Source organism: Glossina fuscipes, unplaced genomic scaffold (genome assembly GCF_014805625.2).
Source record: "Glossina fuscipes isolate IAEA_lab_2018 unplaced genomic scaffold, Yale_Gfus_2 111, whole genome shotgun sequence".
In the NCBI taxonomy this organism is placed as follows: Eukaryota; Metazoa; Arthropoda; class Insecta; order Diptera; family Glossinidae; genus Glossina; species Glossina fuscipes.
In genome coordinates, this window is record NW_023998454.1 from 4,376,514 (window position 1) to 4,403,000 (window position 26,487).

Here is a 26,487-nt window from a genome sequence, read left to right on the forward strand (position 1 = left end):
ATGTTCCTCTCGTGTCAAATAACGTAACTTGAGCAAAGGAAACATATTCCGTCTGATGTATTTATACCTATTTCTCAACATTACTTGGTGTTATGTCACACTCAATTAATATGACCGAGCTAATCTATGGTTTATAACGAGGTGCTTTTTTGTTTGGTGCAATGCTTGGACAGTTCTTTTTATTCTTTCAGTTATTTATTTATTTATTCCTCTACAACTACAGACTCAGCTGTATTAAACAACCCTCCTGAAACTAAAGGGTTTAAATTAAATTATTATGGAAAGGATCATCAACGCACAGTAAAGTCAAAAGTTTCCAGTTTCAAAGCAGAAAAATTTTTGCTTAGAATATTGTTAGGCAAAGTGAACGAAGTCGAAGTGTTAAAAGTATCACATTATATTATATATCAAAGAATATCAATCAGAAAAGCTAGTAAACAGTATACAACATTTATAGGCATTACAACATTAAAGGCAAACATAAGCCTATGTTATATGATTACTTATATATACTTTATTTATACTACGTCTTCCTAGACGCCCTAGAAGAAAAGTTTTTACATTCTTTCTTTGGCTTTTCGCATTACTTGTTGGCATCTTAATTGACGAACTATTTATTGTGTCATTGTCTTCATGCGGTAAGAACGGTGGTTTGCTTGACAAAGTCTGCGTAGTGTTTTGAGTGAATGAAATGGAAGACCTATTTTCCACTTCCGAGTATGCTGTTATACCAATTGGATTCGGGTGTTCTTTTCCAACATTTCATCCGAGGTTGACTTACTCTCATATGGTGTAAATTGTTTCGTTACAATATCTTCAGTGTTATTGTAAGGTATGATTAGAGTTAAACGAGACCACATATGGCAACCAAATAAATGCATCGAAGGTTATTTAGCAGACATGGGACGAATTGCTCTTCTATAAGTTAAAAGAATTTTTGGTGGCACTAAGAGGATAATTGCGCACATTAATGATACACAAGGTCCGTCTATGCATCTCTCAATCTGTGTCGTAAATGTTGTCGACACACTCCTGGTCGCAAAAATGAAAATATCGCCTTCAAATTTGGTAAAAACATTGGAAGTTTTTGTGCGCAAGTTGGTATTGAAATTGGGTTAAATTATGCAATATCTGCAAAAATGGAAGATATCGGTCATTCCTTCGTATAGTTACAACTGATTAAGTCTTCTTTTTTTTCACTTTTTGCGGCTCTATGTTTATTAATCATAAGGCAACAAACACAATGTTTACATCTATTTCATGCATTCTTCAAATGAAGATATATTATCCGCCTAAAAATGCGCTAAGTCTAACATAAGTATTGTAGACACACTACACGACGTGGTAGATTAATTTTTTTTAGCAATACGTTTTAGTGAAAGGTGGAAGATAAATTTAATCCCATTCGCTTTTTTATGACAATAAATAAGTGGATGGGGCGTCAAAGAATATAACATTCTTATTGTTTTTTTTAGTGTAAATGTATATTTAACAACAATTTTTGAGGCTTTTCCATGCAGTGCACACAATACAATTTTATGATCTGATGCACAATATTCAGCTGCCTCCGTAGTCTATTGTCTTGAAATGGTTACGCTGCCTAATAAGTTAATGTCGTTTTCCTAAAGATTTCGAAGAAATCTTATTTTCGTCCCTTCGCGATATTGGTTTCAACTTCTCAAAGGCTACCGCTTGATTATGAAATAGTGTAGGCTTCCACAATATTTGTACATAATTAATAATTCTTATCGAAGTTCGCGAATTTACCATATGACCTTCGTTATGCTTGGTCAAGCAAGCTTCATCAAAAATCTGCAGCAAATGCAGTTGTAATCAAAGATATTTAGAACGGCGCACTTTGATCTGATGTTTGTTCAACAAAGAGAAAAAATTGAAGGGGTTACGTACTTCCCAAAAGAACGGTTACTAAAATGACACAAAATGCCTCATGGATGAGGAAAATTACCGCTGTCATTGTGCCGACCTTTGATTTGCAAACAATTTCATATGTTTTGTGATGGTTCTTGTAAAGAAAACCGTAGTAAGTCGAAAAGTAGTGTTAATATCAAAATAATCAAACTGTTCATACTTTTACACCTAAATCAATAAAATTGCAATTTTTTTGCATTTGAAATATCATCCAACTTACGAATGCATACGCCTTCGGAAAAGCAACCAGTGAAGTTATCGTTATAATCGACATAACGACGTTTCAACCCCTCGAAGAATATAGTACAACTTCTATTTATGAATTACAGGCGTTATTACGGGAGAAAGTCGCCAACGAATTTCTTCAAACGAATGATTGTAAGGAAGCAGGGCCGGGGTAAAGGCATGGCAAATATGGTGTCTCATTTCTAATCTCAGAGTTTGTAGGCTTGCATTAAAGTTCATATATCACTCCGTTCAACCGAAGTGTCTTTTGCTTTAGTTCAATGCAACTGTTGAAAAGTACGGCGGAGTATCTTGCTTTGTATTAGGTTTTTTTTAAAGATGTGCTTATGCCATGTCCAATGCCTAAATGCAATTAGGAAAAAAGCAAAATACTATAGGCTTATGGTGTGATAAAGAATGAACGCAAAAACTAATTTTGTAGGTTTATAATTACAAATCCGACATATCACACATCGACCATATCACACATCGACGATATCACACATCGACGATATCACACATTGACCATATCACACAAAAGACGTGCGTACCGTTCGGTTGATTCCATAATTTTAATTGTACAAACTATTTAAGGAGTTAATGGAAAGTATTTTTATACATCACCTGATGTTGAGTAATAATAAAAAGATAGTTTGCAAAGACATACCATGCACCTACAAATATAAGATAATTTGCTCAGATGTACGAAAATATGTTTACCTAATAGGATTTGCAACGTGCGCGTATCCCCTTTGTTTACGAGATTTAATAAGGTTAGTGTACCATCTTTGCCACTTGTATTATACGAACCGGAGTGAAGATGCTGTAATGTGGATTGAAATAGAAATTGATTTTGATCCCTTAGGGTTTAGATCACCCCCGTTGCTTTAATTTGAAATTTTATTAATATACAATGAAATTAAATCAAATCATACGTTTGTCGAAAATATTGAATTAGTATGGTGTAGAGAAATTTTAATTCACAATTGGCAGCAAACGTAAGGCGTACATGGGACATCGTATTGCGTCATGCTTTTATTTTCCTCGCAAAACTCAAGACATACGCCATTGTTAGCGAAACAGCTTGCTTGAATAGCACCAAACGAAAAATATTGGAAATTTATTATTAACAAATAATTCACAGAAGAAAGAAGCTTATTCTTGACATGTCGCTGTAACTCCACATAAGTTTGTCACTTTTACTTCCTCTTACCTTTTTTATTAATATCGTTGTCACCATCAGCAGCTAAAATCAAAATTAAGATGATACTACACATGAAAACATACGCTTTTTTAAACATTTTCACGAAATCTTCTTAACGATTGATGTCAACAATTTTTATTATTTAGCTTTATCAACAATTCACTTTTAACTGAATATTTCACATCGTTCGATAGATGCTTTTAAGTGAAGCTCAAGAGCAAACATTATTCTTCTACCATTTTCATTGGGAGGACCATCTGTTGTTCTTTTGTTTCACATCCGAGCCTGCAATCTACGTATTGATAATAAACCTTTAAAAAATTTTTAGCACATGGAAAAAGGAAACCAGAAGTAACATTCGAAGTAAGCAATATTTAGTGGATAGTTAGTATAGAGGAAACATCCGATCTTGCAAAAATTTTGAAGCCTTTTCTTCACATTTAAACATAATTTCGTTATCGTAATTAAAACAAATCGATTTCAATGTGCACACTAATTACATATATGGTCTGATGGTATATGTGACAAACGTAATATAATATAAAACTACCGTGGATTTTATACAGGATGACATAAGTTCAGTCACATGCACATCAAAATGAAATTTACCATTTGAAAGAAGCACTGCTGAATTAAAGGAAACGGTGAATGAAAAGAAAACAGCAAACGGCCACCTCACATTACAGTAGAACAAATTAGTTAGTAATGCTAAGAGCATTCAAAATTAACGTTAACGTTTTTTTATGCTGACCATTGGAAAATAATAAGGTCATCACAATGGTTACATGTGTTGAGCACAAACTTCAAGTACAGATCAAAGACTCCACGAATTCTATATATTCTGAGTTATCTTGAGATCCGAATTCGATTGAAAAATGTACGTCCGCCGATTCCTCGTTGTTGACAATGACAAGTGCTTGTATACCTTTTGATCAGCAACATCTACTGGCAATGCGAAGTATCAACGTACACAAGGGTTAAATTCGATGATCATCACCTTTCTCTAGATAAAATAAAGATTTTTCATTTAGTATTGTTAAGTTATTTCCTGTAGACAGACACTAACTATGGAGCGCTCAAAATATCATTTTCGGCAATCACTACTTTTGTTGTTTGATTTGAAGAAATTTGCTGGCAAAGCCTATCAAACACTTTCAAAAACTTATAGTGATATTGCTCCATCATATCGCAATTGCCGATCTTGGTTCCAAAAAAAAAAAATGGTGCTTTTGATGCCAATTACAAAGAACAGGCTGGAGGATCAAAAGAGGTCGAAATCAATAAATTACAAGATTTATTCGACGAAAATCCAGCTGAAATTCTCAAAGAGCTTTCTAGCAGCTTACCAGTTGATGAATCAGTTGCTTCTGGATGTTTACAAGTAATAAGAAAGATCCAAAAAGAGAAAAAATTGCTGCCACACGAATTGATTGAAAATGCCTTTCCGAACCGTTTCAACATCGCAATTTCATTGCTTGGCGGGTAGAAAAAGAAAAGTTTTCTGCAGCGTATTGTGACTGGAGGCGAAAGTGGAAAACTGACATTCCCAAACGCAAGAAGAAATTGATTAATCCAGAAGAGCCATCCACGTCAACACTAAAGCCATAAGTTTTCCTGTGCATATGGCGGGATCAGTAATGTGTGGTTTGCTACGAGCTGCTAAAACGAAATAAAACTGTTACTGCATATGTCTACCGACGTCAATTGAACCAATTGAACGATGTATTGTTGCAAAAGCCGCCAGCAATCGTGGTTAACAGACGCAAAATCGTTCTTCTTTATAATAACGCTCGGCCTCACTTTGCAAGAGTTGTCAAGAATACACCATTGCAGCTCAAATAGAATATTCTGTCGCACCCAACGTATTCACCAGGCATAGCGCCTTCTGATTACACTTGTTCCGTGCTGAACAAGTACAAAAATGTGCCGATGACTGGATCGCTGCTAAACGAACTATATCGTCGTAAAAGGTGTACAATATACATCAACTAAGTGAATCCGAAATCAGAAAATAAAGAAATTTCCGAAGTAATTGAAATTACTCGCATAGATTCAAAAACATCATTTGAACCTCCAAGTAGTTAGAAATCAGACGAAAGTGTGAACGGTATAAGAACGGAGTGTGGAGAAGTTAAAAGGAATAAAACACGGACAGTTATCAAAAATCTTGAAGAAAAATAATTACTAAAATGTAAATGGGTATTAAAAACTAAATACAACCCAGACGAAAGTATGAAAAAGCGAAACGTTACACTAGTAGCCGAGCATTTTACGTAAACAGTAGGAATTGATTATATCGGAACTTCTGCACCAGTAGAGAGAATGTCATCAATTCGCCTATTAATTGGACTTGATTGAATCGTTCATCAGTGCTTATCTAAATGGCATAGAAGAAGAAATTTACGTGGAAGTGTCAGAAAAGCTGGAAGAAATATTAGAAGAGAATGAAGCAAACAAATACGAAACAGCCCGGAAGGCAGAGGTATAAATGGCTGCATGACCACCTAAGGGAAATAGGCTTGACAATAGGCTTGACAATAGGCTTAAATCCCCCCTATCCATATGAAAAACAATGATAATGGCATAGTAATAGTTGCAATTTATGTGGTCGGTTTAATAAGAGCGTCCAATAACGGGAAGAATTTAGCGCAGTTCGACAAGAAGCGTAAAAAGGATTCAATAATATCCATCCTTGGCTCAAAACACGTCAGTGCACTAAATTTCATCAAAATGTCTCAAAAATTGCAATATGTTTCTTAAACGAAAATTTTTATGGGCAGACATTAGACGGACAGATAGACTCAGAATAACTTTCTGTATCGACCGGTATAATAAAAAACGCGTCTATGTAAAGCCCTTCTGCGTGTTACCCTGTGCTACAAGTTCTGTAGAATATTCCAAGTAAAAAGGTTATATTCGGCTGTGGCCAAATCTTGCATGCCCACCAGCATCGAAATCCTTGGCGACCTACTTTTGGCGCTTTTATTTATTGCGATAAAAAAGTGAACGGGATAAAATTTATCATTCACTTTTTACTTCGCCAAAAGGTATTCTTAAGAAAACGTTATCTATCACGTTGTGACATAACCAAGTTTGTGCCTTAAACTGTCTAAGTCCTTTTATTTGATACCCGTATAGACGGTATATTTAAGAATAAATTTATCCACCAAGTCGGTGGGTCCATCATACTTATTTTAGGGAAAGTTTTGAGATCAGTGAAGTCCAAGTGAAATTGATAACAAATTTTTGGAAGACAATGCAGTTGCAAATAATTTCCAACAAAGTGATACTAATACTAATAGCAGTGATAGCGACGTAATAGTTGAATTAATTAAATAAATGAATTAATAATAACATTACCATGTGTTTTAAGAAGATGGAAGTCCACATTTCCGATGCTCTAAAGCAAAAATAGAGTTGCTACATTCTTAAGCAAAGAAACAGTCGGAGTTCATGAACATGACTTGACATATTAAAAATTAATTAGAACGCATAAATTTTTGCTCCGCCGCCTATATACGTATCCGACTCATATGGAAAAGTTCTTACAAGAAATATTTTCTAGTTGATTTTAGTGAAATGGGACAATCTTCGAAATGCACTACTACATAAAACTTATAACAAAAAATTATCTGTTCGTGCCAATTTACACCGAACGTTTCTAAAAATTAATTTATAATAACGCTATATGGGAGAAATAACACCATCTGTTCAATTCGAATAAAGAAACCTTTCGGAGTTTTATAAAATGCAATTTTCTTATAGTATTATCAGTAAGACACAAGGGATGAAGTGAAATAAATTTTAAATTTTTTCTGTGTACGCCTTTCTTTAATATCCAATGCTAAGACGTAACAAATGCTTTTAAATTAATATTATTTCCCTATTATTCCCTTGAAGGGTAATTAATTCAACTGCATTTATTTCTTAGACGATTCATGCTGTTTAGGAATAAAGGCAAAGTAGCAGTCGAACTTCATTTAAAAGATTATTTCTTCTTGAAAGGATTTATAACAAACTGCTAACGGACCCATACATACTCCACTCATTTTACGTATCTATCAGCAATAGCAAGATTTCCCGTTTGAGTGAAAATTCTTCTAATTAGAAAATGTAAATTTTCGAAAAATTAAAAATAAAACCTTAAATTATTTGCTGGTACAGAAAGGAAAATTTTTTAGAGATCTAGACAACATCGAGGCTTTGTCACGACATAAACTGTAAGTGAAAGTGTTATCCTTCTGCTCAAAATTATACTAATTTATTGATAGAAAAATATATTTCGAAGTAAAGATTTGTAAATTTGATTGAAAGTTTTTTCCACTATTATAGTGACAATAGTGACAATAAAATATATTCACTTTGTCGTCACTTAGATTCTTCACACGCATATTTCAAATTAAATCAAGGTCGCAACACTAATTCCTTAATTTGTTCTTGCAATTCTATAGCGTGCGTACATAGTGACAGTTTTGAATAAAAAAATTTTTAATTGTGAAGAGAAATTGTCGAAACTACATCATAATTTTAAACTATTCAAATATTTTCGTGTATATCGCACACACAAATAGCCGCGTTCTAACGCTAATTCCATACATATATTTTTACGCTATTGTATCTTTTTTGTGGTTTCTATAAATCACATTGTGCTAGACGGTATTTTATATGAAAACCAACTTTTACCAATCTTCCATAACATCTGTGTGCAAGTTAATGGCTACGTGTTTTTATGGTTTTTTTTTAAAACCTTGGATTTCTTTCATGTATTAAGCTTTGCCACCATCAATAAGTGCTCATTCTCGCTTACGTCACTCTTCTCTTGTGTATATATGAAATTTAGACGATTATTTTTATGTAAAAAACTAAACACGTAATTTACCCCAAGCATAAATTAATTTTATTGATTTCATTTTTGTAGCTCAATAAGATGTTTTATAGTCACATTCTGGATCTCTTCTATGACACATTGAATATTTTTGGTTTGCGAATGTTACATTTATTTGTGTTTCTTTGTCATTCGTAATCAGAAGTTGTACTAAATTTGTTACATCTTTTCCTAAATAATTTAATATTTTTTCTTGGGAAAACAGTTGATCATGGAATTGCACGACAAATTAACGAACCTGGGCACGACGAAATTGTTCTTTACAAATTGATAATAATCCTGGGCAAAATTGTTTTTTATAAATTGATAATAAACCTGGGCACGTAATGATATAAGCAAAAACAGGGATGTCGGGAGTACAGAAGAACTGCCAGCTTATATTAAACATCGTTCACAAAAATAGGAATTGAAAAATACTTTGGCAGCGAATCAGAGTTTCCGTTAAAAATTAGAAAGTAATAAATTATTTTATAATAAAATAACATTTTTGAAGAGTTAAATTACGTTTTGGAATTTTTAATTAATTTTGCGTAGTTGGGTTATGGACGATATCTGAAAGTTTGCTTTAATTATTGCGCAGCCCATTGGGATGTAATTTCTGTTGGAATTTTTCAGTGAACAGATTTGCGGACATAATCTCTACATTCAATTTTATGATTTCGTTATGAGTCGTTGTGATTTTAAGTGTGAAAAAGAAAAAGATTAAAATCTAAATTATACCTACGCTTATAGATTTTGAGTATATTCCTTTAATAATAGATTTGGGAAGCAAAGACTCTACTTTTCATCACCCGCTGAACATCTTATCCAACCAAGCGATTTGATTGGTTACATACAACAAACACCTTTCGTTTTCAAAAACAATATTTATTTCATTAATAACTAAATTAACTTATGCAAACCTCAATAACTTAATTGACTAAGAAATTTCACAAAGATATTTGTTGAAAAATCTTCAAGCACGGTTTTAATCTCTGGTTTTAATACTACCGGCCTCGGATAATTCAGATTCTTCCGCATCTTCTGTAGACCAAAAGAAAAAATAGTAATAGTAATGATAATGAGGTGAGGTGAATATGTAACAAATATTATTGAATCCACCTACGCTTGTTGCCTGGTACTCTACGAAGCCGTTCTTGTTCTACGGCTGCAAAATACTCCGCTTCAACTTGTTCCATTATACCTTTAAACGCATCTAAATTAAATTTACCATCAACCATTGTTACATCATTCTGATCTGCCGCCTGGTTAACTTTGACTTTTAATTTAATTTCACGGGATTTTGCCTCTAGAATCTTTTCACGTCGGTTTTCTCGTTCAAACATCTAGAGAGCGGCGGATTTAGTTGAAATTAGCCTATCAATATGCCTGCGAATAAGTCTTACCGCGGTTAACAATGGCTTATCGTTTTTATTAGACGTCACCATATTTTCTGAGACTTCAATGAGAAATGTGGTCCCAAGTTTACTGCCGCATGTAACGAATTTACCACTTTCGCTCGTACGTAAACAATACAATGGTTCGTCACAAACTTTGACGGTTAAAACGGGTTCATTCTGTTGTTGCAATAAATCCCAAGTATCCAGTACACCGTCCATTCGTGTTATGAAAAATTGAGAAACTCTACCAAAAGGTTATAAGCAAAATTTGTTTGAACCAAATGCTCTTACTTGGTGTAACTCCAGGCCGCGTCGGTTAACATGGCCGGACTATTATTCGTCCAAATAATGGAACTTTCCCGACAATCTTCCGACCATATGCGAGCACACCAGTCTCCAACGGTTAGAAAGTTTTTCACAAAAGCTGGATTCCGCATTATTGCATAAATAGGACCCAAATGGCACATCATCTAATTTATAGAAAGAAAAGAAGTAGAAATGCTTTGTAGTTTTTTTGCATTATAGTTATATTTCATAAATTCATTAAGCTTACCCTTATTTGGATTTTTTCCACCGGTGTTTTACCTTTTCGATTGCAGCAGAATAACATGCCCATCTCAGTACCGACCATGAATCTAGTCGGTATAGTCGTTTCATATTCCAACACTGAAACCCCAAAAGAGCGTCCCAAATCTTGCTCATCCGAACGCACCGGATCCATTAATAATCTATCTAACGGTTCATTGAGTTTACGGGTATCCCACCAAAGCACCTGGCCATCTGAAGCTCCCGAGAAAAACTCCGAACCACTTTTTGAATTGTTCCATAGTACCGAATTGACAGGATCACGATGACAAATCTCCCGTTCACTAATCATTACAGGAAACCTCCCATGCCTAGTATCCCAGGCTGCTACCTGGCCATTGTACATACCGCTTACCAAACTAGTGGGATCTTTTTGATTATATTCCAAACAAACGCAAGGCACTTTCGGTTCGAGAGTTATGTACGGCTCATTGGGATTTTCAATTTCCCATATATATGAATTGCATTTCTGTCCCGTTTTGTCACCCTGAAATTTCATGTCACAATGGCTTATGGCCATTCTTAATCCACCATCTGGTGACCAACTCAAATGAGTGACCGGTACTTTTATTGGGTTGGGGTCGCGGTAAACGTTAATAGTGCGCGAATGACACGGTTCCGGTAAGGGCGCTGGTTCTGAATTTTCAAAATAGTTCTCATATATATTAACAGCATTGTTTTGCAAAATATATTGTTCCATGGGTTTAGTTAAATTCATAACTTCATTTATGTAATTCTCATCTTTTTCAATTTTGCGTTTATAACGCACTGTCTGTTCCGGATCATGCATGTTAATATCTTTGGGCCAACCGCCCTCGTTGTGTGTAATACCAATATGCTTATAAGTCGCTCTTTCAGTGTTAGCTTGACTTAAGGACCACCGGGTACCATACTGAGTACCATCATCTACAGGATTTCTCAATACATAATTTTTCGATAGCTCACGATTTGAATTTTCATTGAATAAAACCTCATCCTTGCTTTCGAAAGCAGTTGGGCGACCAAAATAACGTCGTTCCTTTTTATAAGTCACTTCCATAGCACGCAAGTAGAGAGAAAGGAACTATAAATACTGTATCAATTTAATTTATACGTTAAATCGATAACCATTAGCAACGACCAATGCTATGAAGTACATTTCAACAAGCAAGTTTCTTAATTCTGGCAATATTGTTTAATTGCCGTTTTCATGCGAAAGTGTTTTAATTTCTTCCCGCAAAATGTCTGAATTATCTAATCAAACTCAATCTAAAGTAGAATTACTTCCTAAAAAGCTCTCCGAACTTCATCCGGACATCAGCAACGCTTTGGTCGTAGCCTTAGTTCTTAATAAAACCGAGCCAAATATCTTCCCGGCTAAAAATGACACACAATACCGTGGTGTTATGAACTTTACTATTTGCGACAGCCAACAACACATTATTAACTGCAAAGTTTGGGATCGGCAGGAAAAAATCTTACATTATTATGAAAATGTTAAACTAGGTGATATTGTGGATGTAATATGTCCAAAGATTACTCTATATCAAGAAAAAAATGATGTCAAGCAAGCATCGTATCAACCGATAGCGACCTTGCCTATTACTTTAATATTAACTGAAAGTGAAGGATTTCTCGAAAAACATAGCTACCATGATATAAATAGATACTCTAAAATGCGACAATTATGGCGTCTTCCCCATAAGCCATTACATGGTGTATTAAATCTGGCTGATATAAACACCAGTAATAACAATATAAAGACCCAATCTTATTTTTTCGATTTCTTAGTAATAGTAGGTTCGTTGAAGCCATTACGTGAATTTAAAACGCCACGGGACAATAAGCTTAAACGTTGCCTGGAGATAGTAGTATTTGATAAAAGTTCTCCGGGCGGTATGTTATTGACCATTTGGCAACAAGACTGGATAGAAAGAGCTTTAGAGTTTTGGAAACCTTTGAACACAATTTTACACTTAATCGATTTCAAAGTTTCTTATTCCGACTTTTATAAAAGTTGCACATTGAGCTTAGCAAGTCGTAGTTTAATTTATGAAAATCCCTATGGACAAGAAACTCAAGCGTTGACACAATTTGTGAGCACAATATCAAAAACGGACTTTGAGACGTTTAATCAAATAAAAGTTGAGACTTTGCCCAAACGTAAGTAGATTTTAGCACATAATTAATTACTTGGCTTATTTATGCTATTTTGTACATTACATCCGTGCGTCTATAAGCTGAAGACGTTTGTACCATAATGACCGTAAGGCAAATATATGATCGAATTCAAGGATCTTTACTTGATGATAAGCAACAGTTTACCGCCGTGCTTTACGCCATGATAACTAAATTTAATTTGGATCTTCCGAACTTTGTAATAAGCAAAAGATGGTAAAGTTAGCTTGTCAACAGTTTCGCTCAAAGCATAAAAATGAAACTTTTTCCTGTAGCAAAGCGTGTCGCCGCTTTATGCCAAAGGAAAAAACCGCGTGCGACTCAGAGAAGTGTCTTCTAGGATTTTCCTTTGATTATTCTGGGGATAACTATGAAACATTTTTTAATATCAATCTGCGTTTGAGCGATCACACCGGGACTTTAATAGAGGCTGCCTTAAGTGATACCATCGCTTCTCAACTTCTGGGGCTCAACACTTCTGAATTTCTGCAACTAAAGGATGATCAATTGGACAAACTGAAATGGTCATTTCTTATGGATTATTTTGAAGTTAAAGTTGTTATAAGAAAACCAAGTATCTTTCGAAAAAAGTTGATGATTCTTGTGTTAGGTATGAGAACTATTGAGTTAGATGAGTTATCAAAAATTATTACGGTATATTGAAAAAAAAAAAAAAAAAATAAAGCGTCATTAATAATATACAAAAGAAAACGGATAAACTATTTCTATTTTCAGTTAGGATTTCATTTGCCATTCTACGATTTGGGTTCTGTCTCAGAAGGGTCGAAGTCTGCTTCGAAATCAGTCCGCTCCATGACATATTCACGTTCCTGACGTTTTTTATCGACTTTATACACTTGATCTTGGAATGTGTTGAGTACTTCTTTGAATTCAGTATCTCTTGTTATAATTCGTAGAAATTCCTCCGGATCATCGGGATTCATAATATCCTCCTCTCTTTTAGCGAAAGCTGATTTTTTTCCGTCAACTGCTTCGGTTTTTCGCCTCAGTTTTATTTCTTCCACACGTCCGTCCAGCAGCTTACAGCGCAATTGCTCACGTTCGAACATCTGTAAGAAAACAAAGTGTAAAGTCTAACTAAAGGTTATTATTATTATTGTAAATATTACTGCTGCAATTAAAGCTTTGTCTTTGCTAGTACTGTGTTTTAAAGCAGGATCCATTTCCAAAATTTGTATGTCACCATTGCTTAGAGCCACCGCCAAGTATTCGCCATCTGGACGAAATTTGGCACAAAGGATGGCGTGCGAAAATTTGAAGGTGAAAATGGGTTTGCGCTGGTGCAGCAAAAGATCCCAAAAATCCAATTCGCCCTTGGCATCACCTGTTACAAAGAGTGAGCAGCGCATAGTACTCCACGTTCCGCAAAATATTTCATGTTTCTTTTTTATAAGTAAAGTAGTGGGCGAGCCTTTACATTCCTCGGCCCAAACTTTAGCACACCAATCACCCGTTATTAGAAAATTCTTCACAAAGAAAGGGTTACGCTCGATTGTGCGTATGGGACCACTAAATATTCGATAATTGCCCGCAGCTAGGGTTTCCGAAGGCGTCATACCCTTACGGTTGCCCACAAATATACTGCCCATGTCACTGCCAATGATAAAGCGTACTGGAATTGTGTACTCAAATTCCAACACGGTCACACCGTGGGATCTAGATCGCGACTGGGAATCGGTTAAAACAGGATCTAGCAATATCTCCTGTATAGGGGTTTCCATATCGCGACCATCCCAATATTTTACAGAGCCATCTAAAGAACCCGTATAAAACTCGGTGTTAGTCTTGGAATGAACCCAACATACAGCCGACGTTGCCTCGCGATGAGCTGCCTCCAGCGGACAAGCACAAACACGAGCTCCTCCAGTACGCGCATCCCATAGGCAAACTTTGCCTGAATGTAATCCTCCAGCTATCCAGTTTTCATCTTTAGGGCAGTAGAACGTCTTACGTACAATTTCGGTGCTCGTAAAGTCCACCATAGGTTTTAAAGGATTTTCCAAATCCCATATGTAAAAATTATTGCCTTCTGTAGATTCCAAACGACCTTCAAATTTTACAGTCCTAGCTTTGGGAGTTTTAAGGCGTTCAATTGCTTCTAATCTGTTCAAAGGTATGTTGGTATGCAGGACCAAAAACCGCTTCACGTCGTTTGGGGCCCAATCGATCACTGAAATCGGACGATGTGGTGTGTAAGGATCATGGAAAATATTTTTTTGTCTAGACTCAAAGTCAAACCGGATCTGTTCGCATATTTCAGCCGGTAGGTCTATAAAAAATTCTTGATAGATGTTTACGGCATTGTTTTGCTCTATGACTGCCGTAGTATCAGCGATCATAGTTATCACCTGTTGTCCCCAAGCATCTTCACGTTCAATCTTCTTCCGATATCTCAATGTTGACTCCTCGTCGTTAATATTAACTTCTTTCGGCCAGCCGCCCTCATAATGATACATGCCGTGCTCTGCATATGTAACATTTTCAGTTTCTATCATGCTGAACGCTTTCTGATCGCTTAGTTGTGTGCCTGTGTTGACGGGATTACGTAATATGTAATTACGACGCAGTTTCATATTGGGATTAATGCTAAACATTAGTTGCGTGCGATCGCTGAATAAACATTGCCGTCCAAATCGACGCCTTTCGCGCGAATAAATGAACTGATTGTAATGCATAATGATCGAGCGGATGTACGAGAAATGGAAATAGTTGAATAAATGAAAAAACAAATATTTTTCTTTGTAAACGAAAATATTTGAAAAGCTACAAATCAGATAAAATAAAAATTGAATGAACTTTTCTAGTATTGCTTGCCAACAAACGTGACAAACGTAGCACCATGGTAAAGTCGTTTGGGACTAGCAACGTAATATAAAAATTTATATATGGACTGAACTTAATTGGTCGACCACCACAGACCTTTCTATAGAAAACATTTACTTTATGCCATCGCCATTGCTCCTCTCTATTGAAGTGTTTTATGAGATATAAGAGATTTTCGAGTATGTTAGATAATTACAATGCTGATTTTATTTTTCTGAAATCGCTTCTCATATGAAAATGATATAATATATAAAGAACATACATTTTCAAAAGTTATCTTTGAATCGGAACAATTTTTGCAGCGAATCAAAAAAATTTTGCACGAAATTTGAATAACAACTTAAAGAACGCGGAGGTTAAGTTCGTATGTCCTGCAACAGCTTTGTTTATAAGTGGCGTAAGTAACGTCAAAAACATTATATATATAAGATGGAGCATTTCGCTAGTAACATTTGCGTAGCAACATTTTTAGATACTAAATGATATCAAAGATCGCTAGAGAGAGAGAGAGAGAGAGAGAGAGAGAGAGTAAAATAATAAACTGAAATTAGAGCAATTACTGAAATTTGTACGACGAGTATGCGTAAGACTAGACTATGAATATGTGCATGCTATATGCTACGACGTTTTGAATAGACCTGTGTGTGAGTATATTCGCACTATGGTAGAAATATTCGTGAGCGGTTATGGATGCATTTGCTTGAGCAGTTATATGTAGGCGTATAAGGCGTATTCAACTATCAACTTTTAATTTTTCTGTGCTTGGCCGGTTTTCTTTTTTTTCATGCCAACATTTTTTTTATAAGTAAATTTGCCGTTTTTTGAATGATTATCACTATTTTTCTACATATCTGTCTATTTATTGTCAAAAAATTTTCGTTATAATTATTCTTCCTCATTTCTATTATGCATATATTTTCTATCAATGTAATTAAAAGAAAAAAATTATACCGGTATTGGAGATTTGGAGGCTGATGAGACCGATGTACGTGCCTTTTCTGAGCTAACTGGTTCGGGAGAGGGGCATTGGTTGTAAATCCTGTCTTTCGGACATTTCTCAGACTATTACTCGTTAAAAAATTGCACATACACACCCTCTCACGAACATAGGAATGGACAAAGCATAACTTACCGAACGGGCATACACTAAGCACTTTCACTATCCGGCCTAACTAATGGTCTCCTTTAGCCTATAATGTCTATGGGAGACCCTGGAGCTGGGTCTAAAGACTCTTTTAAGCCTACCTTTCTCTTATGAGACAAAATTTAGGTAAAAGACCTTTTTTCATATTTCTATTTCATTTCATCTGTCGATTAATCATGTGTTCACTTTCTGGTTTAATAAGACCAGGCAAGAGAGAACATCGCTGTTGTTTGCTTCTTAAAATATAACACCTTTCGGATAAAATTGGATGAAAGTTTCAGATTATTTTTCGTTGCAAGCAAAAATTCTAAGCTTGCTTTTGTTAAAAATACTGATAACTTTTCCTATTGATAATTTATCAAGTTTTCTCGTTTCTGTCTTATTTTACAAATTAATTACTACGTGCTTTTTCTTTAGATAATATTTCAGGCGTCTTAATTTTTCCGTTATTCACGCATACCATCATTATGTAGTTAACAAAATGGGCGCTTCTTCAAAAAAATATTTGCTAAATGTTTTTGATTTTTCTAAAATTTATTTTTAACAAAAACTTAACGCAAAACATGTATTAAATGCTCTTAAGTAATGCAACCATTTTATTTTAAATCACGAGCAATATTTCTTAAGTTCAAAATACCTGAAATACATAATCTATGGTCTAGTTGAATGAGTTTACAATGCACTCTAATAAAGACGTTATATATTTACACTATTTCCTAAAACATTTAAATCTATTCACTAAGGTGCAACAACACTGCCGATAGCCTGTGTTGCTAGTGCTCAATGTCTCTTTTTTTAGTCTAAGAATTCAATTCATTAGTCTAAAATTAAAATAATAATAATAATAATAAATCACGAGCTTTTATTGTTTTTAGGCACATTAAAAATGTCCGCCATATTCCTTTTCTTTTTCGTTCATTTCACCTCTATAATAACTTTTTCAAGAATCAAAATTTTCTTTTCTTTCGGCTTGTTATTTTAAATTTTTCTTTTTTCTTTCTCTTAGTAATATTTAAACTTTACTTATTTCTTACTTATTTAACACAAAATTTCCATTTTAAGAATATTGTTCTTAATTCATTGTAAATTTTCGTAACTTTTCCTCTTCATGCTAGAAATTCGAATCCCTTTCTGCTTTTTCTTTCGTCCTATTTCTCCAGAGAAAACTCGCTTCTTTTGGTCGTTCGTGAAATAAACAGTCCCTCCCACGCAGAAATGTATTTCTAATAAATCATTTTATGCAACCACTTGTTACAGCTTCTGTGCGTTATAACGGTGTTAAAAAAAATTAAATTTTGATACACTTGATAATGTTGAGTAAGCGGTTTTTTCATAAGTAAGGATCAAAAAACCATTTTTTCATTCTCCTTGAAAAATAGATGTGTTCTCAGTTTACATGTTACTATAGGCGTGCCCTGCCACCGATTTGGCCTATTTTTACCACCAAACTATGTGGAAGAACTTCGTATGTTGCTGCCGAATTTGAAGTCGACAGATACAATGTTTACAACACACATTAGATAGACGGACAGACGGATATGCTTATATCGATTAAAATTGGTGCTGGTCAAGAATATACAAAATTTTTTTTCAAACATCCTTGTGGGCGTTGCAAACGGTTTGACAAAATGAATACACCCCTCGTCCTTCAGTGATGGGTGTAAAAAAACTATGTACAATTTTTGATATAATAAACTGAAGTGAAATATTATTGTGGGAGCGGTAGGACGGTTAAAGCAAAGAAGTTGCACCTAATTTCCTCTTTAGCAGACGAACGAAACACTGACACTGTTGCTCCCTCTTCGGCTCCAAGAATTTGTATTGGGGAGACCGCGAAGTTTAAGTTCGAAGACAGCTTAAAGCCTACTTTTCTCTCATGATTAAACAGAATTGACCACATTTTTTTTTAATATTTCACTCATTCGCCTTAATTACTTTATTAATTAGAGATGTTTGTTTATTTTTGTTTTCTTTTTTTTTACTTTATAATAACAAAAGAAGTAGTAATCATCATGCGTTTTTATTCTGTGCAAAAAATATATTAATTTTTGTAGTGTATTTCTTAGCCTTTTTGCTTTATTCGTATTTAATTTTAAAAATTCTTTAAAAGAATAAAGTGTGAATTTAACGTATATGAATTTATTAATCATTTATGTGAAAAAATCATTTTGGTTTAGTGTAATCAACAATTGAGCTCTTAGTAAAAGTCTCTCTTTTTGCCTGTTAATCTTCGTTTGCAGTTTTTTTAGCTTTCGCTCTATGTTTACAGTGGGCAGGGAAGTGAGAAATTTGCTTTAATTTGCTGAAAATTTGTGCCGTGGAGTTTTTTAGTTTTTCTTCTTTTCCTTCATAAGCTACTTTTGTGGTTTTCAATGGACATGGATTACTTATTTACATCATGTCGTGTGAAAACAGGCCCTGAATCTGAACGATTCATTTCTTGTTGGCTGTGTGATCGGTTTGGACATGCAAAGTGTGCCGTGCTGCTGAATGCAGTCCTTGGCCCTTCTAAAGGTTTACGATGGTCATGTCCTGATTGCAGAAAGCGGAACATTGATTTCTACAAATTTTTCACGGAGACGAGAAATTGTTTCTCAGATTTGAGCAAAAATCTCCGCTCCTTGTGGGAGAAATTTGAAATAATCAAGACTAGGTTTGATGAGTCTCGTTATATTGCGCAGTCATCTTCCTTTCCGACTAATAAAGTTTCAACTCGTAGGGTAGGGTGTGGTTCGTCACCTCTGAGTTCTTCTACGTCTGTTTCGTAGGTGCAGGTTAGCGATTCCTTAAAGTCTACAAAGAATGTTAGCGTTTCTACTGCTGAGTCGGTCGATAACATAAAAGTTAAAAAAAAGTCGCAAAATTCTTCTGGCTTGAGCTATGCTGAAGTGGCAAGGGTATCTCCTCCCATTGATGTCACTCAATCTTCTCAGGCGTCATCGCCTAAAACTAATAATGATAGTGGTAAATCGTCCTCTCCTCCCGGCTGTTCGAGTGTGAACGCCGGTCGCCAAACCGGGCACAAGCTGCTCGTGCAAGTATGGTTACACCTTCTATATTTTCTCAAACTCATAACTCCCCATCCGTGAACCCTGCTGCTCCTAGTACAGATAACATATGCTTGAAGGCAGTTACTCCCAGAAAGGCAATATTTGTGTCAAGACTGGCACCAGATACATCTGTTGATAACATAAAAAGTTATCTGGCAGCGAAAGCCTCTTCTGCCAATTTAAAGCGCATTAGTACTTTCAAATTGGCCCCTTCTCAATCTAGAGCTATCTCATCTTTTAAAATTCTAGTTCCGTCTGAAAATATGGATTTGATGTTAAATAAACCATTTACTTAAGGAATTTATGCCTCGAGATCGACCCCGTAATGCTAATGCAGTAGCTCTTTCCCCTTCAAGAAACTAAATTTTTCTTCAAGCTCATTTTCTCTAATTTATCAAAATGTTAGGGGCCTAAATTCAAAAATTCGTTCTACCTTCCTAAATTCAGTGAGCACGAAGTTTTGCTGTTTCGTCTGCACTGAATTTTGGTTAAAGCTGGATCTACATTCGTCGGAACTTTTCCATAATTCGTTTCAAGTCTTCAGAAACGATCGATTATATCGCAATGGTGGTAGTGCTTTAATTGCTATTTCTTCGGCAGTCCACCCCTATTCATTTGAATTTCCAACTACTTCCGACCTGCTCCTATATTCCCTAAAACTCGGATATCTCTGTATATAAGAAACAGGGCGCCCTCAATTGTGAAGTGGCCAAGCAATCTAAACCTACCGATATGGTCATTGCGTTGAGTGACTTCAATTTGCCTCAAGTCACTGGGTATTACAGTGATAGTTCTGGCTGTTTGATTACTACCTCAACATCTGGTAGAGCTGTTGTGTTCTTTAATGAATTATTTCATCATAATATATTTCAATACAATGTTACCCCTAATTGCAATGGTAGATTGCCTGATCTTCGCTTTACCAATTTTCTTGAGATTTGCGTTAATCGTTGTCTTCCGTTTAGTTTACCTGAGGATCCATATCATCCAGCATTGGGTATTTCCTTTCGTTACAAGCATGTTGGTTCGTTGAACTTCTATAATGTTCCAAATTCAAATGTTTCATATAAATTTTATGATTTCCATAAAATCAATGTTTCCATGCTAAAATCACATCTTTCTCATATTGTGCTTGATTTCTTAGTGGGAAGTATTGATAGCTAACTATCGTCGTTCTACCATATATTAAATCAAGCTATTTCTGCATCCGCTCCGATCAAGCAGTCCCGTCCTCGAAGCAAGTGTCCCCCGTGGTTTAATAAAACAATTAAATATTACAAGAATAGGAACAACTTTTCAACAAGCTTTTCAAAAAACTTTTGAAAAGTGGTTCTTTTTTCGACTATTTCCCTTACTCAGTGGCAAGGCATAAATTTAATTTCCTCAACCGCCAATACTATTGCAGATACCTTCAGTTTGTTAAATCCTCCTTGTTTGCTAATCCTAAAAACTTTTTTAAGTTCGTTAAGAAAATTCTCCATAAATCCCTCGCATGTGTCTTTTAATGGCTCCGAGTTCTCGGATGATTTTGAAACCTCAAATTTCTTTACGGAATACTTCCGACAGAACTTTTCAACAGCCGATTTTAATTTATCAGCAAAATATCCATATCCGATTTCTAATTTGATTTCAATTTCTAACTTTGTTATATCAGAAAATTACGTTTTTGAAGGATTGAGCTCTCTAAAATATAATTGTTCGCTTGGACCTGATGGAATCCCCTCATGTGTACTTATATCTTGTGCTGGCGAGCTATGTGGTGTTATCCTAAAGATTTTTAACAAGTCCTTGAATTTAGGTGTTTTCCCTTTGTGTTGGAAGACTTGTTTCCTTATTCCTATTCACAAAAGTGGTAGTAGGCAACGTGTAGAGAACTACAGAGGCATTGGCAAGTTGAGTGTCCTGCCTAAACTATTCGAGCGAATTGTGGCTCCGCCTATAGCCTTTTCCATGAAATCGTATATTTCTCCTCTCCAACATGGTTTTCGAAAGGGAAGATCTACGGTCACCAATCTGTTAGAGTTTACTTCTCATGTTTTCAAGGCCTTTTCTACTGGCTCTCGCACTGATGTCCATAGACTACTTATCTTTAAACTCCTAGCCTCTGGCTTACCTTTCTTCTTAGTGGAATGGTTACGCTCTTATCTGCATGATAGATCATTCAGGGTTTCGTTTAACCTCATTACCTCGGACGAATTCGCTGTGACGTCTGGTGTACCTCAAGGTAGCAGCTTGGGACCCATTTTATTTAATTTATACATCAATGATTTGCCCTTCGTGATTAAATTCAGCGAGATCCTAATGTATGCTGATGATGTGAAACTGTTTTCTTCCTTTTCCGTACAATTGATCCACATCATCTACAAAGTGATTTGAATAATTTGGTTGCATGGTGCTCTTTGAATCTTCTGAAACTAAATCTAAATAAATATAAAAAGTTTTCTCCCTCAAGAAGGAAGTCGTTCATTACTAAGTATTTCATCGATTCGCATACGTTGGAAGACGTCGATTCGTTTACAGATTTAGGCGTTCTATTTGATTATAGGTTACGTTTCAATTTGCCTATTGAGCTCTCGTTAAGCAAAGCTAAGTCCGCGCGTGGTTTTATAAAGAGGTGGTCGAAAGAGCTTGATGATGTGTTTGGTTAGACCTATACTTGAGTATGCCTCTGTTGTGTGGCCTCTTTCACATAGGTGCTACGTAGATTCAATTGAATCTGTTCAAAAGGAATTTCAAAAGGAATCATTAGGAATTTGGGTTTGGACCCGATTGCCCCTCTTCCACCCTATGAAAATAGGTTGCTTCTGTTACCCTTACCGTCACTGGAGAAACGTAAATTTGTTCTTGGGGTTTCCTTCGTAATCAAATTAATAAATGGTACAATTAACTCGCCCGCATTACTTCGTGAGATAGGCTTTAATGTAATTAACCGCTTCTCTAGGCACTTTATCTTGATAAAGCTTAGTCAATGCAAATATAATTACGAACTGTTTAACCCACTCAGAGTTGTTTGCAAAAACCTAAATGACGTCTATCACTTATTCTCATTAACGAACTTTTTAAAGTCCATTAAAATAACATTGTTTAATACGTGCGATTTACCTATGTCGTACTTGAACTAACTTTTAACCTTAAAAAGTCTTTATGAGTCGAAAATTAATTGTTGTTAACTATTATCGGTTGCCAAGCTTATGCATGTTTATGATGGCTTAGGGGTTCACTTGTAATTTGGTCCTGTACCGGTTGTGGGTGTGGCTCTATGCTAGTTGTGTACATGCTTTGTTTCTTTTTTTTCCTTCTTATTTGTTTTATTGTACTTATACTAAGTTTTAATATTAATTAATTTAGGATTTACTTTAAGAGTCAATTGAACTCGACTGCCAATTTGTTTTAGTTGAGTGTCTCGTATAAGTGGAATAAATAAATAAATAAATAAATATACTTATAATCGAAATATTATATACTAAATTATGTACTAATAATCGAAACAATTTTGAGAAGTTCTTTATTATATTTATAATACAACCGAATGTTTAACTTGTTAATACTGATGTTGGTTATATTTGGTTTTGAAGCTGTATCCACATTGTTGGTTGGTTTCACTGTTTGGTGATGTTCTACATATATATTTTTGATGATATGATGATGAATGTTATAAAGTATGTTTTGAATAATATTAGTTAACAAAATAAACTTCGGTGAAACTACAATTTTTCTGGTGTCATTAATGTCATTGCATATTTTACAATATGTATTAATAAGATTTCACAGCATTGACATTGAATTGTAGGAATTTTTGATAACAACATCCATAAGTTCTTCTTATTATTTTTTCGTGATTATATTCAAATACAACTGACCTTTTTTTTCTTTATTTGTAGTTGGAAACACTAAACAAAATATTTTTCCTGTTAATCTCTTGTTTTTTATTTCTTTGATGCACTGCAGGCGCATTTTTAAGGACACTTTTATTTTCCTTTTTCCGTAAGTACTTTTGGCGAATTCTGCAGGTTACATCATTTATAGTTTATTTATTTATATATTAGAAAAAAACCATATATTTTACGTCGTTTCCATATTTCATATGAGTAACATTCTGCTTCGCATTACTTAAGGCAGTAACATACATATCGCGTTATTATCTTCATTTACATGTCCCTATGTTCTGGGTTTTTTTCGTTGTACTTGTGTAAAAGTAGCCTCGATAAATAGCGATAGATTTATTCGTGCGCATACATATAGCTAAGAAAGTCCAATGTCGAAAATAAAGCCTAGTTAACATCATATGTAATCAGTATCCTGCTGTTTGGTATTATTCCGTACATATACATACAATGGCATAAACACACACACACACGGCGGCGACATCTCGCCTTAGCGCCATGAGACATATTTGCGCATTCCGTACCCTATCGGAAGAGGCAGCGCTGGTGCTAGCAGGCCAGTTGACATTCTGGGCGACGAGATATGCCGCATCTATGAACGACGTCGCGGCAGCGAGCTGTCCTCACGTGTTATAAGAAGCGAGGAACGGATGACCTCGATTTGAATATGGCAGTCCAGGTGGGAAAGAATCCACAGGAAGATGGACGTTCGCTTTTCTCCCTACCGTAAGAGGATGGGTTGAAAGACGCCTCGGTGATGTAAATTATTACCTCAACAGCTCGCCTAACTGCCCGGTTTGCGTGGATATGGAAGAAGACGCAGACCACGTAATGTTCTACTGCTGCAGATTTGAGAACGGGCGACCTCAAATGCCACCGAACGAGATTACGAACGTAATGAGCGGCTGTGCAGTAGCTTGGAACACCCTAGACGCGTTCGCTAGCAATACCCTCATGAAGTTACGACGACTGGAGGGACAACGGGCGGAGAGAAGAGGCAGTGCAGTCCCATGAAGGATTCTCCTAAGGTTTCGCCATACGATGCGCAATAATTTCAAATAGCCTCCGCGAAGGAATACCTAACGGTGGTCCCGCGGGGGAGCGCAGTAGAAGAAGCGTGTGGGAGGGGGGGGGGGGTAGTTCTTAGTAATTGCGAGTGTTTTTCTTAAAGCTTCTCTTTTAAAGGCTAAATATTTCCTGTAGATCAATATGTACATCAGATTGTAAGTTGCAGTCTTTTGTTGTTGAGAGCTTGGTTTTTTCGGGGTATTTACGGATTTTCATGAGTCAGTGAAACATTTCGATCAAACATTTTAGATAAAGTTGAGTGGCTGTTCTCTCTGGATGTGGAATAAAATGCTCGCTCTTAGAGGTGAAATGATAGTTAAATGATTGAAGTAAATTCATGTTATGCACATGTTATGTTCAAACTGTCAAACACTAGAATATTTTCTTTTCTATATTAACTTAACAATTTAATAAAAAATAATTTAATTTAATAATTTCAGCTATCAATTTAAAAAATACTTCTTCATAATTTGTAGTTTTCGTTCAATTAAAATTGAAACTTCCTTTAACTACTGACCGCAAGTAGTTTTGGATTTACGATTTTTCTTCAGAATACATACTAGGAAATCTGAATACAGAATACCTTCACTTTCAATCTAAAGTTCGCGCTTTACATAATAAAAAAAATCGAGAACTGCGTAGTTGGTAGTCCGAAAAATTTTGAATACGCTGATCGTTACCGAGTCTCAGATATCAGCACACATAAAAACGACTTGAATGGATGCATAGAAATGAACGAAAAAAATCACTGAATAGGAGAGCCTCGACTTCTACAATTTTGAAGTGACCGTTATGGATTTCGACATGACTACGATTTTTATTTGCACTGTTTTGTCACTCACTGATTGATTGAACACTCTCCCTTGTAATCCAAAGTAACCTCTCTCTAACTGATAGGTTACGCTATGTTGTAATTCACAGCCAAAGAAAATCGACTTTACCTTTATGTTGAATTCGTGCCGAATCTAAGGATTCCCGGCATTTAAGTATATTTCAAATGCGTTGAGATGAGATTAGTGTACCGTACTCAGTTTTATAATTTTGTTGTTGAAAATAATTTTTTGAGTAGTTAGTTTTTGATTTTTTGTAAATTATAACATTGAAATGTTTGTCTAAACAAAAAATTAAAATTGGAGTTTTCTTCACAAATTTTCAATGTGTAATGTATCCCTATATATTTACTGTGCGTGTCATTTCACTATATGCCAAATAATAAGTTTATGGATGGCATTATAATGTACATTTCTTTCATTGACATAATTCCGCATTTTATAAATGATTGAGGTTTGATTCAAGTAATGTAGATTCAATAGATAGTTGTAACCCAATTCGTTAAATAATTAACAGGATCATGGAATCTTAAAGTTATCCACAGTAATCCTAGCTTCTACTGAATAAATGTTATAAGCGAATTGTTCAAAAATATGCCTTGATATTCTTTCTCACTGTCTGTCTGAACATAGAACTTCGGACTGTATTATTTTTGAAACGGAGTTAAGTGCGACTTGGAGAGGATCGGAGTCTGTAAAGACGGAAGTACGTATCATTGCTGACCCAGCTAATTCGGGAGATATGAGTGGGTTTTAAATTTTCATCCCACGGACACTCCACAGACGGTTAAAGCTAAAAGAAATACATGTGTTTTAAGAACAAAAGGACGGACAACACCTACTTACAGAGTGGGTCATCCTGTACCCTACTCTACCATGGTCTCCTTCGGCCGATGATCGTCTAATCCGCTTTTCTCTCACATTGCAAAAAAAACCTTTAGTATATATACGTGCATATATATACTAAAGTATATATATATATATATATATACGTGTATATATATATTTCCTTTCCTTTTATTTCTTATCACTTTCAACAAAAAGCACAATATCACAAGTATTGTTGCGAAAATCCCAAATCTAGTTCATTTCAGCTATGTGATTTCTCCAAATAACAAATTGCCTAAAGAGGGAAAAACTAAATGCACATTCGCATTCAATTAAATTGATTTTTTTACATATTTGATTTTTTTTTAGTTTGTCATCTAGGAATGTATCCCCTATAATCCCATATAAATTACCATACCGTATTCACGGTTATTCGCGGCATTTTTATGGAACGTATCTCCCGCGAATAAGGAAC

General features: G+C 35.2%; 3 protein-coding genes across 3 annotated transcripts; 1 reads left to right on the forward strand and 2 right to left on the reverse strand.

Annotated features, from left to right (window-relative positions):
• Nucleotides 1–9,217: 9,217 nt before the first annotated feature.
• On the reverse strand, nucleotides 9,218–11,246 carry LOC119639004 (dynein intermediate chain 2, axonemal). The gene is made up of 5 exons (XM_038036182.1): nucleotides 10,176–11,246; nucleotides 9,914–10,092; nucleotides 9,629–9,866; nucleotides 9,345–9,568; nucleotides 9,218–9,266 (listed from the first exon to the last, which is right to left on the reverse strand). The coding sequence occupies exons 1-5, from the start codon at nucleotides 11,244–11,246 to the stop codon at nucleotides 9,248–9,250; spliced, it is 1,731 nt and encodes a 576-aa protein (XP_037892110.1). The 3' UTR covers nucleotides 9,218–9,247.
• Nucleotides 11,247–11,427: 181 nt separating this feature from the next.
• LOC119639058 (protein hold'em) lies at nucleotides 11,428–13,027 on the forward strand. The gene is made up of 3 exons (XM_038036226.1): nucleotides 11,428–12,349; nucleotides 12,427–12,580; nucleotides 12,640–13,027. The coding sequence occupies exons 1-3, from the start codon at nucleotides 11,428–11,430 to the stop codon at nucleotides 13,025–13,027; spliced, it is 1,464 nt and encodes a 487-aa protein (XP_037892154.1).
• A 92-nt stretch (nucleotides 13,028–13,119) lies between these two features.
• LOC119639060 (dynein intermediate chain 3, ciliary) lies at nucleotides 13,120–15,060 on the reverse strand. Its single transcript, XM_038036227.1, has 2 exons — nucleotides 13,495–15,060; nucleotides 13,120–13,434 (listed from the first exon to the last, which is right to left on the reverse strand). The coding sequence occupies exons 1-2, from the start codon at nucleotides 15,058–15,060 to the stop codon at nucleotides 13,120–13,122; spliced, it is 1,881 nt and encodes a 626-aa protein (XP_037892155.1).
• Nucleotides 15,061–26,487: the final 11,427 nt, after the last annotated feature.